Source organism: Erithacus rubecula (assembly GCF_903797595.1).
Source record: "Erithacus rubecula genome assembly, chromosome: 8".
NCBI lineage: Eukaryota > Metazoa > Chordata > Aves > Passeriformes > Muscicapidae > Erithacus > Erithacus rubecula.
This window is the reverse complement of record NC_136659.1, coordinates 26456141-26472250: the sequence shown is the minus strand read 5'-3', so window position 1 is coordinate 26472250 and position 16110 is coordinate 26456141. Positions and strand designations below refer to the sequence as shown.

Here is a 16110-nt window from a genome sequence, read left to right as displayed (position 1 = left end):
GTACTTTCAGCTTTCTGCAGAGACCCATGAGCTAATCTGTCTCCTGAAACCTTCTGTTCTCTTGAGGCAGGATGCAGATCATGAAGCCCGTGTAGAAGAGGCAATAACTCGGATGCTGGTATGCGCCATAAAATCAGCAGAAAATCCCAGTGATGGAGATCTCTGGCTAAATCCCACAGAGGTAAGCCCTCTCCTGCTCCCATTACAGCAGCAATAACAAAGAATTACTGACATTTTGCTTAGCTTCCCCTGAGTCTTTACGCTGCTTTGAGAAAAAGAACTTTTAAGTTCCATCCCTTCATGTAGCAAAAGTAATTAATGGAAGATAGTCACACAAGGCTGGATTTAAACATGTCTCCTTTTAACTGAGTGTATTCTGGGTGTTTTCCTAGGTTGAGGCAACATCCCATGAAGTCAATCTTCAGTACCTGAATAAAGCAGTGTCTGCATACCTCAAGTGTCAGGAGACAAGTGTGTCAGGACAGGCACAGCATTTCAGCAGCACTGGTGCAAACCAGAGGACAAACACCTCATGCAAGAGGAAGAGAAGGGAAGATGACTGTGAACCAGGGAGCTGCACATTACTAACCCAGGAATGTGACTGTCCAACACCCAAAGCAGAAGAGCTGCAGGAAATACCTTTTGGGCCTCATCTTATTCAGGTTTTACCACAATCTCACAACACAAGTGTGATGGGTGCAGTCACCATTGAAAGTGATGGTGGAGATCTTCTCCATAAAAATGAAGGAGAACATTTTGGAAAATTACACTGCAAGAGGGAGAGATTGCTAATGAGTAATGACTGTGAGACAGCTGCACATCAAATGGATTCAGACTGCAGTCCATGCACCTCACAGACAGCCCTTTCTACCAATGACTTGTTAGACTGTCTGGTTAATCCTCGTGTCATCAGCTTAGTGGCTCAGCTGCTGTTGGAGAGAATGAGAGTGTGATGCTGGAGTGCTTTATCATTTCTGAAACAGAAATCAAACAGCAGCCTTGTTCTGCATGTTTAAGATCTGTAATAATTGAATGTTCCATTTCAAATAATGTTTAGGTACAGATAGACAAAGTTAATGGTTGAAATTGAGCTGAAAGAAAAATAGCTGGTTGGTGATGGCTGGGAAGAGAAAGGTGTGTTTAATCAGGGAGCTGCTCAGTGTTATGAGCAAGAGAGAGCACACACACATGCTGTGCATGTGAGATCTTCACAGTGTTCTTCAGCTCTGAGCTGGAAAACAAATATGGCTTGATGATGGACAACAGAGAGAGTGCTGGGACATGGTCACATAGCAGAGGGGGCCCAAGAGTGGGAGCAGATAGATTAACTGACTGCAGACTGCAGCCCTTGACCACATTTAAAGTAAAATGGTCAGTATGCAGTTGATTACATCAAAAATAATAAATTCAGGTACACCCAAACCTCAGCCAAGAGACAATGCATTCACTAATGCATCTACTTCTTCCCTTCCACTAAATCAGTTTTGTCACAAAGCTCTAGATTGGAGTGAGACAAAAGCCCTTAGCAAGAAAGTAGCCTTTAGCTAGATCAGAAACTCTTGAAGCTGGGAGATTAAGGGCCATTGGGAAGTTGCTGTTGTTATTTCTTTAAAACCAGATGTGCACAGTCCCCTATCTCTTGAAAACAAAGCAAAACAGCTATGACTTTTTACCTCTGTCCTTCTCTTTACCATAACAATCAAAATGTATTTTTTTTTTTTGGTTGTAAATGAGTGCTGTACAAGATCATCCCTTCTTCAAAGGATAGTGGTCCTTGGATTTGTTTTTGAAGGCTGGGTTGTTCTTTCATTGAAAAGTTAGGGAACATGAAATATGGGCAAGAAGGTTTGTTAACTCTGAAGCTGAGCATGGAGGCTTGAACAAAACCTGGAAAGAAAGCTGCTGGCATCTCCCAGGATGCTCTCACCTCCTCTGATTTCTGTCTGTGCTGGCAACAGAGGCATTTTCCTGAACCACAGTTTCCAGAGACAGCTTCAGGGGCAGCTCCTGTGGAACCTTTGCTTTTAAAATGTCTCTTTGCTTGTGTTTGCTAGAGACCAAGAAACCAGTTTCTATCATCAACCTGTTCCCATATCCATAACCTTGCACCACCAGCCCTCCAGCTGGTATTTCCCCTGCTTAGTGTGTGTTCCCTGCTAAATACATGAAGCTAGTGCTGTTTTCACAAGGATCACCTTCCATTAATTTATTGTTGAAAAATCCTGATAGCAAAGGTGCTTTTCTGCTTTTATTGAGATTGCATGTTGGCAGGGCCCTGATGAATTATGGTAAGGGCTTTAGATATGCACCAATAGATCAGAAATTCAGGAAACCTTGCTATTTCAAAAATCTCCCCAAAAACCTAATACACTTGGAAGAGGATTAAGTTGAAAAGACTCAAAGGTTCACATTTAACAAGCACAGAAACCCTACCCTGATGGAAACAGCTGTGTGTGTAGTTTGCTGGAGACCCTGGCTTTGAAGAGTGGCTCTGAGTTGGTAGCAAAGGCATAATCTCTGACCCATGAAAGTGCAGTTTCCAGTGTCCTGCTCTGCCCTGGTAATTTGGCTCAGACCCTGGTAACACCTTTGCAAGATCCTCAAGGGCAACCTGCAAATGAGATACAATTCTCAGCAACGTGAGAAAATCCCCTGTTCTTGTTTCATGTTTCTACAGCAAAGGGTCTCAGTGGGGTTGCACCCTTGCAACCAGACCAGAATTTAATAAACAATCCTGTTGATACAGTTCCTGTTTGTGATGGTACTGCTGCTACGAAGGGATTCAGTTAGGAAACATCTTGGTCACCTCTGCTGCCTTTAGTGATTCACCAGGCTCGTAGGGAGCAGGCTGTGGAACAGGGCAGAGCCATCCTGAGGCACAGGCACACCTCAGCAGAGCTGGGTTTAGCAACACCCTACTCATGTCCTGCTGCTGGGCTTGCCTTTCCCATACTGACCAGGGGGCTGGGACCAGATAGAAAGCACTGCTGCTGGGAGCAGCTGCACTGGGAAGGAGGGGTTGCAAATGCTTCATTTTAATTCAGTGAGCAAAAATAGTCTTGCAATAAAAAAGCTTTTATGTCTATAACAGATAGAGGTGGGGGAGGAGAAGCAGAGGCAGTAAAGTGGAGGAGGATGGCAGCATCATCTTCCAGTCCCCACAGTGTGAACTTGCTTAGCTTAAGCTTTCCTCCCAACACACAGATCATCTTAACACACTCCACAAAATCCACACTGAACATTTCATCCCTCTGTATTCCAAATGAGTGTCCTTGGGAAGGCTCACTGAACATGTCAGGGGTCTCTGTAGGACTTGCCCCAATCACCTTCTGTGCCTGTGCCAGAGGACCCATCTGGGGCTCAGTGTAGGAGCAGCACTCTCCCAAGGCTGAACCGTGTTCAGTCACATCCCTCAGCACTCCAGTCAAACCCTCTGTGTCTGGGGACAGTTGCAGTTTATGCCTGTCCAGGTGCAGCCCATGATTTAAGGGCCAGGCTGTGGCCAGGAGCCATTAAGCCAAGGGGACGGGGAGAAGAGCGAGTGAGGCTGTTTAGGATGCAAGGCAAAAGCACCAGAAGGACTTTGTGTCTCAAAGGTGCAATATAAAATCTCAGTCATACACTCTGCACGCAGGGGCAGAGAGAGAAATGACCACAAATTCAGCAAGTCACGTATGGCAAATGGCTTGTGCACCAGAAAGAGAAATTTATGGCTGTGACCTGATTCGCAGGATGCCGAATGCCACCATCCCTGGATTCATGGCCACTGCCTGCAGAAGCTCAGACAAGTTTCTACATATTCATAGCGTTAAAAATAAATGATTTCTGATCTCTCTGTGACAGCCTGTCTCCAAGAAGAGCAGCAAGCCAGTGCTAGCCCTCTGCAACTGTTAATAGAAACTTTCTCCCCCAAGAAAGTATTTCCCACTCAGTGTCAGCAGTGGGCATGGCAGCAGTTGAGATCATAGCCTGGAGCCATCACTAGGGTGGTCACAGTGGTGACATGCTTGTCATCTCTGCTTTGGCTGAGTGACTAAGAGATGGACTCTGCAGTGCCTGGTGCTGAAGCTCAAGCCTTGCTCCAGCCCAGGGCCAGTGCAAGCAGCAGGATGGGCCAGCACATTCATGTCCCCACACACACCCAGGCTGTCCTGCTTGGCTGGTGGATCCCCTGCGTGTTCCCAGTTCCAGGTTTACAGGGTGGCTCTTGGCCCAGCCTGGATTCTCTCTCCTGGACTGTCTGACATTGCCTCTGCTGGCCCTGAGCACCACCCTCACTAAAGGGAATCTGCAGAAACCACACCCAGGTCTGACACTCTCAGCTCTCAAGTGAGCAGGAGGAGAAAATCCCAAACAGTAACATCTTCCAGCGTTTCAGTGTTCTCTGGAAAACCTCCCCACTACATTTCTGTGGGTACCACTGAGTTTCACAGTGCTACTGCCCCCATTTGCCTCCTTCAGAACCTCTGCTGTGGCACAGTTTTCTTGATGCCACAGAGCAGCTCAACTGCAGAGCTGTGACATATGTGATCATATAACATTAACCATAAATTGAGCTTTTAACTAACAAACATGGCATATTGAAGAGGCACAGAGAATCCTTTCAAAGCACTAATTGCCCTTTAAAATAAAAGCAGTGCTACAATTCAGTCTGTTTGCCAGCTAGTAAGCTCCTTGCTGTGTTTCTCAGCTACAAATGTGAACTGCTTTGGTGTTTGGCATGAGCAGGCTTCCACTCACAGGAGTTCCCTGACATTTCCAGTATGGCTGATGAGGAAACAAGTGGCCTGGTTCATCCAGATGGGGAAAAAAAGGATCCTAGATCTCCTGTACCACATTCTTCTGTCCTCCAGACAAAGAGGTCTGACCCACAGCTAGATGGGGACACACTTTGCCACACTGGCTGAGGGGCCAGTGGGATGGTGGCATCTCTGATTAAAGAGGCACACATTTCAGAGCTGTGTTTTTGGAGACATCCCAAGTGGATGCTCCCACAAAACATTAATTTCTCCATCTAATTAGTGGGGTTTGTCCATCTTAGGGGGATGACTGGGAGCTGGAAGTTCTGGTGACCTTGGAACAGCCAGTTTGGCAGGACCACAGCACCCAGGGCTCCAGGGAGGACTGTAGGGCAGTGAGGACAGAGTGGCAAGTGCTGTGCAGCAGTGGTGGGGAGAGGATTTTTGTGATCTCCCAGAGGCTCTGAGAACACAAGCAGAAACCCTGGAGCTCTCTGACCTCCCAGTGCCCCTGGGCTGAGGGACCTGGGGAGCCCTGGAGCTGGTGTCTCACAAGCCAGAAACATTGCTTTGCACCAAATCTCACATGCACCCCAGCTCTCCTGTCCTTGTATTTATTTACAGGGGCAGTCGTGTGGAAAAGATGGCTCCCCCATCAGCACCTTTTACAGATTCTTACAGCTCCAAGTTTTGAGGGTGCAAACTTTGCTGCTTCCAAAGTCCTGGTGGAATTGTCCCAGCCATCAGTTCTCATTCCTTGTGATGACCTGTGAAACTTTGTGAAGATCTGAATCTGATACTTTCAGCACTGAAGAACTTTTAAATTCAATTTCAGAGCAAAAGAGGTGGCCCCACATCTTCCCAGATCAGAAAGGTCCATTGTAAAACAGGCTTTCATCTCCCTGGGAGATATTTCAATAATGTAGAGTCACTCTCTGTCCCATCACCGCCTCAGGGAGGGTGTATGAGCTTCAAAGATAGGTAAAAAGTTAAAATTGTTCCTGAATTCCTCTCTCACCCCTGTCATGTCCCCTCCTCTGTTCCCCAAAGCCTGGGCTATGCCCTCTGAAAGCACCAGGCAGTAAAACCCTTCCCTTCAGAGCAGTGCCAGGCTTGTCCTGTGCTCTGGTGGGACACATGAATCCAGCCCAATTAGCAGCAGCCCTAACAAAGCTGGCTGAAAACCCACTATTAAAATGAAAGATGGTGTTGTATAAAAAGAAGGCAGAGCAGGCAAGGCCATAACACAACTTATTGCTGTTCCCAGAGGAGCTCATAAGTTATGAGGGACTCAGTGCCTCGCTGAGCTCCAGCCCCTGCCCCCAGGGAGGTGGTAATGGATCACCCTGCATCTGCTTGGGGCTTTGGGGCTTTATCCAAAGGGATCAGCATCTCTGCCATGGTGAAGAGTGGAGCTCTGTGCCACGGTGGGGTAGCTCACTGCAGTGGGGTTTGTTTCCTGACTGAGGGCTGCACATTGCAGGGGTCAGTGCCCCCCAAGCTCACCCAGCTGTGGCTGTGGCTGGTGTCTGTCACACGGGCCAGCAGCCCCACTCCCACCCAGGGGGGCTGCCCTAGGACAGCCTGGCCTGGGTCAGCCTCCTCTCCCTCCTGCTGGGCACTGATGGGATCAAAGGTCTCCAAATCACCAACGATTTGACTCCAAGCATGTGGACAGACCTGATTGCCCCAGGTGACATCCATGAGAAGGAGCCCTGTGGGCACACCAGGGCCAGAGCAAGGGTACAACACCAGCAGAAGCATCCTCAGCCCCATGACTGCTCTGCTGTGTCTGTCCACCATATTACCACCATTACTAACTCAAAACAATGCTCAGAGCTCTATCAGAAGCAGCACTAGAGCAGCAATCAGTGGAAGACAAGCCTGTCCTGGCTGGGGCAGGAGAACAAGGATGAGGTGGCTGCAGGTCTTTGCCATCCCTTCCTCTTCAGAGGGTCAATTAGCAAGGCATGGTGACAGTACTTGTGCAGTTACTGCATGTGCTGATTACAATAAATTTTGTCCTGCATGTTAAAGTCAGAAACATCTCGCATCTGCCAAACAGCAATCAGGACCAATTAATGAAGATGTAATTTCCCCAGATGCTGCTATTAACATAATTCACCGTGCTCCTAGCAACATGAATATAATTAACCCAGTTAACCACAACTCTCATCACTGCCACACCAAGCTGCCCTTGCTCTCAGAGGAGCCTCCCTGCCCTGTCCCCAGTCACATCCTCAGGGCTGAGGGGCAGAGCACTCCCCATTCTCTCCCCTCAGGGGTGGCTTTGGGAGCACAGATGTGGTCCCCAGCCCAGCAGTGCCAGAGGCTGTCCTTGTGCAGGACTGCACAAGAACCCTGAGAGCCAATATGGTTCCCAAGACTCAGGTGCACTTCTCCAAAGCAGTGAGCAGACCTGCCCCAGCCCTGGGAAAGGTGCATGCCTCTGGTGGTCAGACACATGGCAAGATTAAGGCAGTCCCTGAATTCAGGGTGCCCTCCAGCCCTTTTCCCAGGTTGATTCCAGCATAATGATGTGGCTCACACACAGCTCTGCCTTCACCACCACCCAGAGCACAACACTCACTGTTGGGGAGCAGCAGGTCCAGCTGGGAGTCAGGGGCCATCCTCCCCATGGGGGCAGTCCTGCAGGGCTGGACCAGCATCCTTCTACACCTCCACACACAGAGATGTGAACAAGAGCCAGAGCCCAGCAGATAGGGCAAACGGATTCCAGGCTGGAGAAATGGGATGATGCAATGCAAGGCCCCTTGTGAAGGGAGGCTGAAGGGTTGAGCTGCTAGAGGCTCCATGCCCATGGGCAGGAGTGTGCCCAGCTGAGGCTGGGCAAGCCCATGAGAGCCCCCAGGTGCTGCTGTGGTACCTGTGATTGCCATGGGCTGGGGACAGGTGATGCTCCTGCTGCTGATGGGGAAAGTCATGGCAGTGGGATTTTCTCCTTTGTCTAACTCAGCTTTGCTGCTGCTGCTTTTAAGGAGCCACTCAGGGTGAGGAAGAGGAGGAAATGAAGGTTCAGGTGTTGAGACCAAACTTCAGGATTTACCCAGTGCTTGAGTTGAGGCAAAAGTCTCATCCTGTGCCTGCATCCCAGTCTTGCTCTCCCCTGATCGTTCTCCAAATGCTGGAATCAGGGACTGGAGATGCTCTTGGGAAGGACCAAGCCTCCTGCAGCCTCCTGGGCCATGTTTTAGCAGAGAAGCATAATCACTTCCCACCTTCAGGGCTGACACAGGGTGCAAGAAAGATGCTTTAGCCAGTTCTGATTATTTGCACAAAAATTATTTCAGTTTTTCCCTGATTTTAGAGAACAGACATTTTCAAGGGGTTGCAATTGGTCTGAAGTAAGTTTCATCCATGTCAGACTGTGCCCTGAAAAGACTTATCAGCTGGGGGTTTGGGCTGGGTTTTATTTAATTCTTCCACATTTTCAGTATAATTTCACTTAAAGAAACCCCATGAGTAGCATTTCTGAAAAGCTAAAAAAAGTTGGAAGGGCTTTTGTTTCCTGAGGGAAGAGCCCCTGGTTTTTCTCCCAGCCTTTTTTTTCTGGTGAGAGAGGAAACAAGAAAGAGTATGTTAAAAATTAATGAATGCCTTTTTTCCCCCCCACAAGTGTGGGGAGTTTTCAAATGAATTTAAACTATTCAGTTCGTTCTTTTGATGGCTTTGGTCAATAGGGACTTGATTTCCCAGCCAGCTCTGGGAGCACCTTGAAACTTCTAAAATTTGGAGAAGCATTGACCAAATCCCATTTCCTAGTGTGAGACCACTAGTGCTTTAAATAATTCATCTGCTTTCTTGCAGATTGATTTAACTCAAATCACCTGAAAATTCTAAGTGTAAAAATGTGGGTAATCTGCCGGGTCAGAAAAAGCAAGACTTTTTAATGAAAGCATAGACCTCTCCAAACCAGTGAATAGTTTAACAATTACCTGATATAATAACATGTAAAAAGATGCTGTGGACAAAGGTGAGATCATTCATGTTAATTAAAGTGTCTGAGCCACAACACTCCTGCCTTAATAGTGGATTTAAAGCGAAGCGTTGTAAAGTGATGATGGAATGGTTATTGCTCTCCTGTAATTAAGGGAGAACAGAGAATTAACAAGTGCTTTTGTGGAGGGAGCACTGCCAGATCCTCCCAGCTCCTGTTTTGGGCTTTCCTGGGGAAAAGCGAGGAGGGGAGTGACTGGGGCACGGGAGAGGGGGAGAACAATCATTCACACCCAGGGAGCAGCTCCCACAGCAGAGAGAACAAAACCTTCCAGCATCCTGCCAGGAGCAGGGGACCCCTGCTCAGTCCATGGCATTTGTGCCCCTTTTTAAACGATGCAGTTTGGTCCCCAAACCCCACAGTGGGGTAGAGACTCTGCACTCCCAAAAAAAGGAGCCTGGCTCCCCATCATTGCCCAGCTTTCCTCTGCTCCCACCACAGGGCACCCAAATCCTTGGCAACTTGTCTGTTCAGGTGGGGCTGCAGAAGGATCCTGTCCCAGGATCCCATCCCACTGATGCACAGCACGTGCCAAGGTGGCTTTTTGAACAAAGCTGGCTTCCTTGTTTTTTGGGGGTTTTTTTCCTGTCACAGTAATTCTTTTATTCCATCAGCTACAGAAAATCAATGTGTCTTTTCAGTTAGAAGCCCTGGCTTGAAGCTTTCAGTTCCTTAAATCATCTTCCCATGATTTAAGGGAGGGTGAAATCCCTCCCTGCTGCAAGGTGTGTGATGCCTTCCCAGGAGAGGCTCCTCTACAGAAGGGCAGTGTGATGGCACAGGAGGGGCTGAGCCCCCAGCCCTGCCCTGACCCCACTGAGCCCCTCCTGCCCCAGCCCAGGACAGTGCCTCTGCCAGGATTGGCTTCTCCACCTTCCCACACCTCTCAGCACCAGTGGGAAGGTGCTGGCAGCACCCCAGCCCCCAGAGCAGCCACTGAACCCACCAACATCCTCCTAACTTGCAAACACGTGAGCTTGGTGGGGAAATGCCCCAAGCACAGCAAAAGGGTGCTGGGAGCCACTTCCAGCCCCACTGCTGGGAGCACAGCACATACTCATCCAGCCAGGGGTTATCAAAGCCTTGATCAAATTAAATATAGTGAGCTTTTAAGTTCACTTATGCTTTAAGTTAGCCAGATTAAATTCTTCAGAGAGAACCTGCTAATTGACAAGTTACTTTTTAAAAATGTTGGCAGCTTGCTGGGTTGGAACATCAGGTGCCCAGCCAGGGGCTGCTGGTGGGATGCCTACAGGGTCCATGTGCTTCCCTAATGCTTTAGGGATTTGGCTGAAACAGCAGGAGGACACGAAGAACCCCAGAAATAATTCTTTTAAATCCTGCTCTGAAGGCTTTTCCCTCTTTCCCGCTTTCAGATTCATTTATTTAATTTCCCCCATTGAAATAAAGACTAATGTTGCTGAGTTGGAAAGCACAGCTCTTTTGTCTCGCCTTGCAGGGAAAGAAAATAGCCTTGCTCCCCTTATAATGCTCATGCATGAAAAATCTCCCAGCAAAATCTCCATTTATCAAGCCAGATTGAAGGGCACACAACAGAGGAGCTCGTTGCCCTGCACCTCTTACCTTGTACCTCTGCTTTTGCTCACAAGTGCTGTGATTAAGAAGATTGCTTTTGCTTTTAGGTGTCATGGGACAGAAAATTTACAGCAAGGGGAAGCAAGGACAGGTACAGCTTTACATAGAAATCAGAGCATTTCCTAACAATTAAGTTCGAGGCACATGATGATTTTCAGTATTGATCTGGTGTGTGCTCCTAGTCACCAAGGGGCACTGGGAAGCTCTTGGGGAGGGAGGGCTCAGGCTGGGTCTCTGCTGGTGCCAACACACATCCACCAGCTGGTCCTACCAGAGGGAGCTGCTCCACCACATCAACAACACAGTAGGAATGCTTTCCACCAACCTCAACACAACCTTTTAAACAATTATTTATAGAATTAATAGAGAAGTCAAATAATCCAAATGAATGATAACATTTTAAAGCAATTATTTGCTACAAATGAACACAAATTATTTCAATATATAATGCATTAACTCCAGCAGAAGGGAAATTCATCCTAATTAGAGGTGTGCTGGGGCTGTGGCACATCCTGAGAGTACTTGGCTCTGGGACCTCCCTGAAACCCTTTATTGGCTATAAATCCAATTTTTTTCCCTCCCACATAAGCTCCTCATACCTTTTTCTTTCCAGTAACACACATGCATGGTGAGCATTTCCTTTTTGTCCATTAATTGCTCCATTTTGTTCCTTTTAATTCCACGGAAGGTGCAGTAATGGAGTGACACAGCCCAGTCATCAGGTTCATCTGCCCTAAAGTAATTTCTCCTTGCACAGAAAATCTGGAGTGAACAAAAAGAGCATTTTAATGCCAGCCTGACTCTGCCAGCAGCCAAATTTGCCAAGAAGGGGGATGAGGCATCCACAATGGTCCCAATGGCATGCTGCTCCAGACAGCTCAGATGGGAGCTGCTCCTCCCAGCCAAACCCCTCTGCTTGCCCAAACAGGGACCATGCCTCAAATCCATCATCAGGACAGATATTTTGTGGGCATAATGCAGCTTCTTCTACCTAATTCAATCACTGCATAATTAAATTACCTCTTCTGGCACCTATTTATTTGTACCAAAATTTGTACCACTTTCCATCTTTTATTTTTATCCTTCCAGGCAGCTGATGTTGGACGCTGCAATCAGTGGTGACAGAAAGGTTCTGTTTCAATTAATGAGAGAGCAAAGTTCTGGGGAGAGGAGAGGCAGAAAAGCCAGGATGGAGGAGGACTTGTGATAATTCAGGGTGATTAGAGCTAATTGCCCTGTTTTGCTGCCAGTTGCAGTTTCTGAGGCAGAACTATCGGGCTGTGAAGGTCTGGAGATGTCCTTTGGGTGGCTGTGGGGAGGGTGAGGTGGCTGCCCAGTTTTCCATGGGACTCATTGTGGTCCCACTGCTGCTCATGGAGCTGTCAGGATGTTTGGAACAGGGCAAGCAGAGGGACACAGCCCTGGCAGAAGGCAGCAGGATGGAGGAGGAAGCTTGGTTTGATGTGAAGCTCCACAAGGAGCTCCATAAGTTTCCAGCAGTGATCCTTGGTGCATTGCCATGGCACTGCAAGGGCAGACTAACACCTAACCCAGTGTGGCTTCTGCCAGCTCATCCTTCCATGGAGAAAGCCAGAAACTGCCACAGCATCTTTCCTCCTCCCCTCCCTCTGACATGGCTGCTCACTCCCTGGAGTGTGGTTTATCCCCCTATAAACCAGTGCTGGCTGCACCCCTTTCTTTGAGGGACATGTTGGTTCTTTATGCCCTCATGGCAAATGAGCCCAGCTCAGCATCTCCTTTAGCTGTGTCAGTGCTGCTGCAGTGTGACCTTCTGGCTTTCCCTCTGCAGCCTGGCTGGTGTGGCCATGTTTGCTCTCCTCTAATCCTCCCTTCTCACCCTCTGTTGGCCTCATCTCCATCACCTCACCTCACTCAGTGTCTCATTGAAGGCTGGGGCAGAGAAATGCCACCTTGACAGACTTCAGCAGGAGTAGAATTGCACCCAACAGTTTATATTTTGATTAAACAAGGCACATTGACTGCTCTAGATCACCCCATTGCTTACACAGATCACCATTATCCTGGAGCTGCACAAGCCAGGAACACCTGGACTGCTGGACTCCCTCGATGCCTGTTTTGCTAGTGGATGTGTGTGACATCCCCACACTCACATTAGCTTATTTTTCAAGGCATATGATTTGCTTTTGGAAATTCCCAGTCCTTAGGAAAGCAAAATGAGAAGAGACTTGGCTCCTTCCCAAAAAAAAACCTTGATGTATGAAATGTTCCTTGAGTGTTGGGAGTTTGCCTTGCCCTTGTGTAGCTTAAATGTTGCACTAGGATCATGGAAATGGTGAGGGAGGTTTTTATTATTACTAGCTTTGCCCGTTTCTTATTAAGTTTCACCATCACCTCTCTGTCCAGGTGGGATCTTGCTGGTTAGGGGCCAACATCCCACCTACCCCCAGGTTTTACCAGCCACTGCTCACTGCTGTTCCCCCAGCACCACTGCTCAGGCAGGATTGGGGGCACATGGGGGATCTATAAGAGCATTTTTGGCCATCCCTGGTGGGGCTGGCCTGTGTCCAGCTGTGACAAGGTGGATGGTGGTGATGGGAACAACATGGAAACAAGCAGGGCTCCCACTCCCAGATGTTCATGTGTGTTTGTAAATCTGTAGGAGAATGTCCACACTACTGGAAGTGGTGAGGGTAAGGAAATATATTATTTATTTTTGGGACCTAAATTCTACCCATGTCTCACACCCTGTGGCAGCCATAGGAACAGACCTGCCAAAGTCATCTTTGTGGAGAACAGAAGATGGAAATAAAGGGAAGCTTTTATCCAGAGCAAAGCCTTTGTCATAAAACTTCAGAAAACTAATTTCTTTTCAGTGGATCCCCTGGAGCCTAAAAAAATAAGTATCTGAGGATTCATGTAGTAGTAAAAGTCTATAAAAGTCTTTGAAGCAAATGGGCTATTGAGGAATTATGTGTGGAAATGAATGGCTGGGTTCCTCTGCAAATCTCTTCATGGAGATGCCCCGACATAATGAAGACACAGCAGATGCATTAGTAGAAATCATCTTTTTAATAACTACTATACCTTATAGTTTTCCTAAAGTGAGGGTTTACCTGATGAAAAATCCACTTAAACATTTTTTTCTAGAAAGGAGGCTGTCATGATTCTGTGGGAAGGAGCCAACTTGGTTCTCCCTCCCCTCCCTGGGGTGAGGGATGCTTTACCTGTCTGTGTAATACTGAGGAGCAGTGAAAGCCTTCCTTTTCCCTGGCAAGAGGGGCAAAAGAAGATCTTGGGTCCACAGCCAACTTTATGATAGCACAATGCAAGGGGAAAAGAGCAATTAATGGCAATGCAATGGTTGCTGGCCAGGCAATGGCATCCCTCACTCACAGAGCACCCGACACACAGAAGATGCACTGCACAGGCTCCTTGCTGTCCCACATGCTGGATTGTTCCCTGCAGGTGCCTGGGGGAGCTGCAGTCCTCAGAGTGACATCTGCACCCTCCCCACCCCCCCAGGTGCCCAGCCCCTGTGTCCATGAGGTCCCAGATGTGACCCTGTGCAGCTTTGTCACAGCCCACCCTCGTGGGGAGCCTCACACCCCCAAGAACACGAGCCCAGTCAGTTTTACATAAGTGCTGGGCTCTCTCTGGAAACAGAGCTCCCTGCTTTAATTATTATCGATTTTCTTTTTTCCAAGGAAATGCTGTCCCTCTCTGCACCCCCACTGCTGACTCCAGAGATCTCACAGCCATTTCAGCTGAGCAAGCGTTTCTCCTGCAAATCTAAATATTTATGCTCCAGCTGTGCAAACAGTCCAGACTCAAACAGGGAGTATGTTTATGTTACTGAATTGTAGTGAGGGCTCAAGACTGACCCTGGTGTGAGTCTGACATCTTCTTATTCTGTTTACAGCACATTGCTGCTGATGGGCTCAGCCCCCTCACCTCCCTTCTCCAGGTGCTTTGATCTGATTATTTATATGGTGGATCCAGATGGATAGGAATTAGATGGTTGTTACTTTATGTTGTATTGTCTATCCAGATGCCAAATGTACAACTCCTTGAATGGAGTTTAAAATCAAATGACATTACAAAGGAAAAAAAAACCCACCACCAGGCTTTGCTAAAACATGATGTCCATGAGGGAGAACAGTTGCACTCTTATTTCTGAGTGTACATCCAGAGAATGCTACTGATCTTGGCATGGCCCTCCACAGACTCTTCTCATGGAGAAATGATTTACTCAGCATGGAACAAGCAGGAGTTTTGTGTACAAGAGCTGACCTGGAGGTTACACTATCCATAACTTGCTGCTCAAAAGCCAGGTGGGAGTGGGCAGATGTCTGATAAGGTATGGATGTGATTGCAGCTCCCCTCACTGATTTTGGCTGGGGTCTGCCTGCACAGTAAATAAGAGGTTTGGATGTGTCCATGTGCAGTGTCTCTGTGGAGTCAGCTCTGAGCAGCTGCTGCAGACATCACTGTGCTGGGAGGCAGCCTAGGAGATGGCAATTGCACGGGATGAGGAGCCTCAGTTAAATACAGTTCCAAACAGGTAAATTAATGACTTTCTCCCTCTGGTTGTACCAGGAAAGGATGCACCTTGCTTTCAGACCCCTTCTCACGGGGTACAAGCAAAGCATCCCTAAAACTGCCTGGGTCCCATTGTGGAGACACCAGGGGGTCACCAGGGACCTCCAGGACCCACCCCAAACCCTCAGAGCAGTGCAGGGATCCTGGGGAGGAGCTGCACAGCAGGGGCTTCAAGAGACCTGACTGGAACAGCTCAGCAGGGAGGGGGATGCAAACACCCAGCCATGGAGTTTTCCAAATAATCACTTCATTCCCAGGTGGCAGTGCTCCTGCTGGCACCTTCCTTAGGCCAGGAATCAGTTCCCAATGACCATTCCTGTTGGTTGGTGGCAGGTCCAGCAGCATGGCCAGGGACATGTGGCCATGTGTGTGCTGCTCTCCTGCTGGGGGGTGACCCCACCAACCCCTGCAGGAGCTGTCCCAGGAGCAGGGGGCTCAGACTCAAGCCCTCTAAAGCAGTTTCTGCTCAGATTTTGTGGTTTGAAGCCCCAGTGACCCTGAACAGGAGCAGTTCTTTGGCGTACTCCAGCACTAGTCCCACACATGTGCTCAAGCCTTTTGACTAATTTCAGAATGGGACTTGTGCTCCCAGCTCTGGGCAGGAACAGAGCTCACATTTCAAGTTGGGAAGGCCTTGTGTCATCAGGGGTTTGTCTGACACAATTAATATTAGGCAAAAAAAAAATGTTAATAGGGGAACATTTCCAAAAATAAAGGATTTTTCTTTTCAGGTGCATAAGAAAAATCGGTGAGTGGGGGCTCAATTTCCTCCTGGTTTTCACCAGGGAGGTTATCACAATTTGCAAAGTGCTACTGGGGGAAAAAGGACTGAAACCAACTCCTTATGCTCTGCCACTTAATTAATTTTAGACACTTTACAGCAAAACATAATTTGGCCCAACTCCTACAAATGAGAAGAGAGAGTGGTGAAAATGCCTGGCTCACCCAGCTCTGTTGCACACTCCAAACATGCTGCAGCCAGACATGGAAATTCTCCACCTGAATATTAAACAAGGAATGGAAGGTAATTCAAGCTTCCTAAAATTAAAGGTCTAAATCCATTTACATTTACAAGCCCTGTAATTAAATAATAAACCAAAATATTATGGTTTGCACTCTAAATGTGAATTCAAGAGCATATGTCTAAGATTACATTACAGGCCCTTATTTGTTTAG

At 47.9% G+C, this 16110-nt stretch overlaps 1 protein-coding gene across 1 annotated transcript in view; it reads left to right on the top strand.

Moving 5' to 3' along the window:
• Positions 1-4755, top strand: part of HSPBAP1 (HSPB1 associated protein 1) — a gene marked incomplete at its 5' end in the record, with an annotated part of 39894 nt that extends 35139 nt beyond the window's left edge. Inside the window, 2 exons of the mRNA XM_079310513.1 lie at positions 71-181; positions 393-4755. Coding sequence (XP_079166639.1) covers positions 71-181; positions 393-953 — 672 coding nt within the window. The 3' untranslated portion in view covers positions 954-4755. The remainder of the gene's footprint in view (positions 1-70; positions 182-392) is intronic.
• Positions 4756-16110: the final 11355 nt, after the last annotated feature.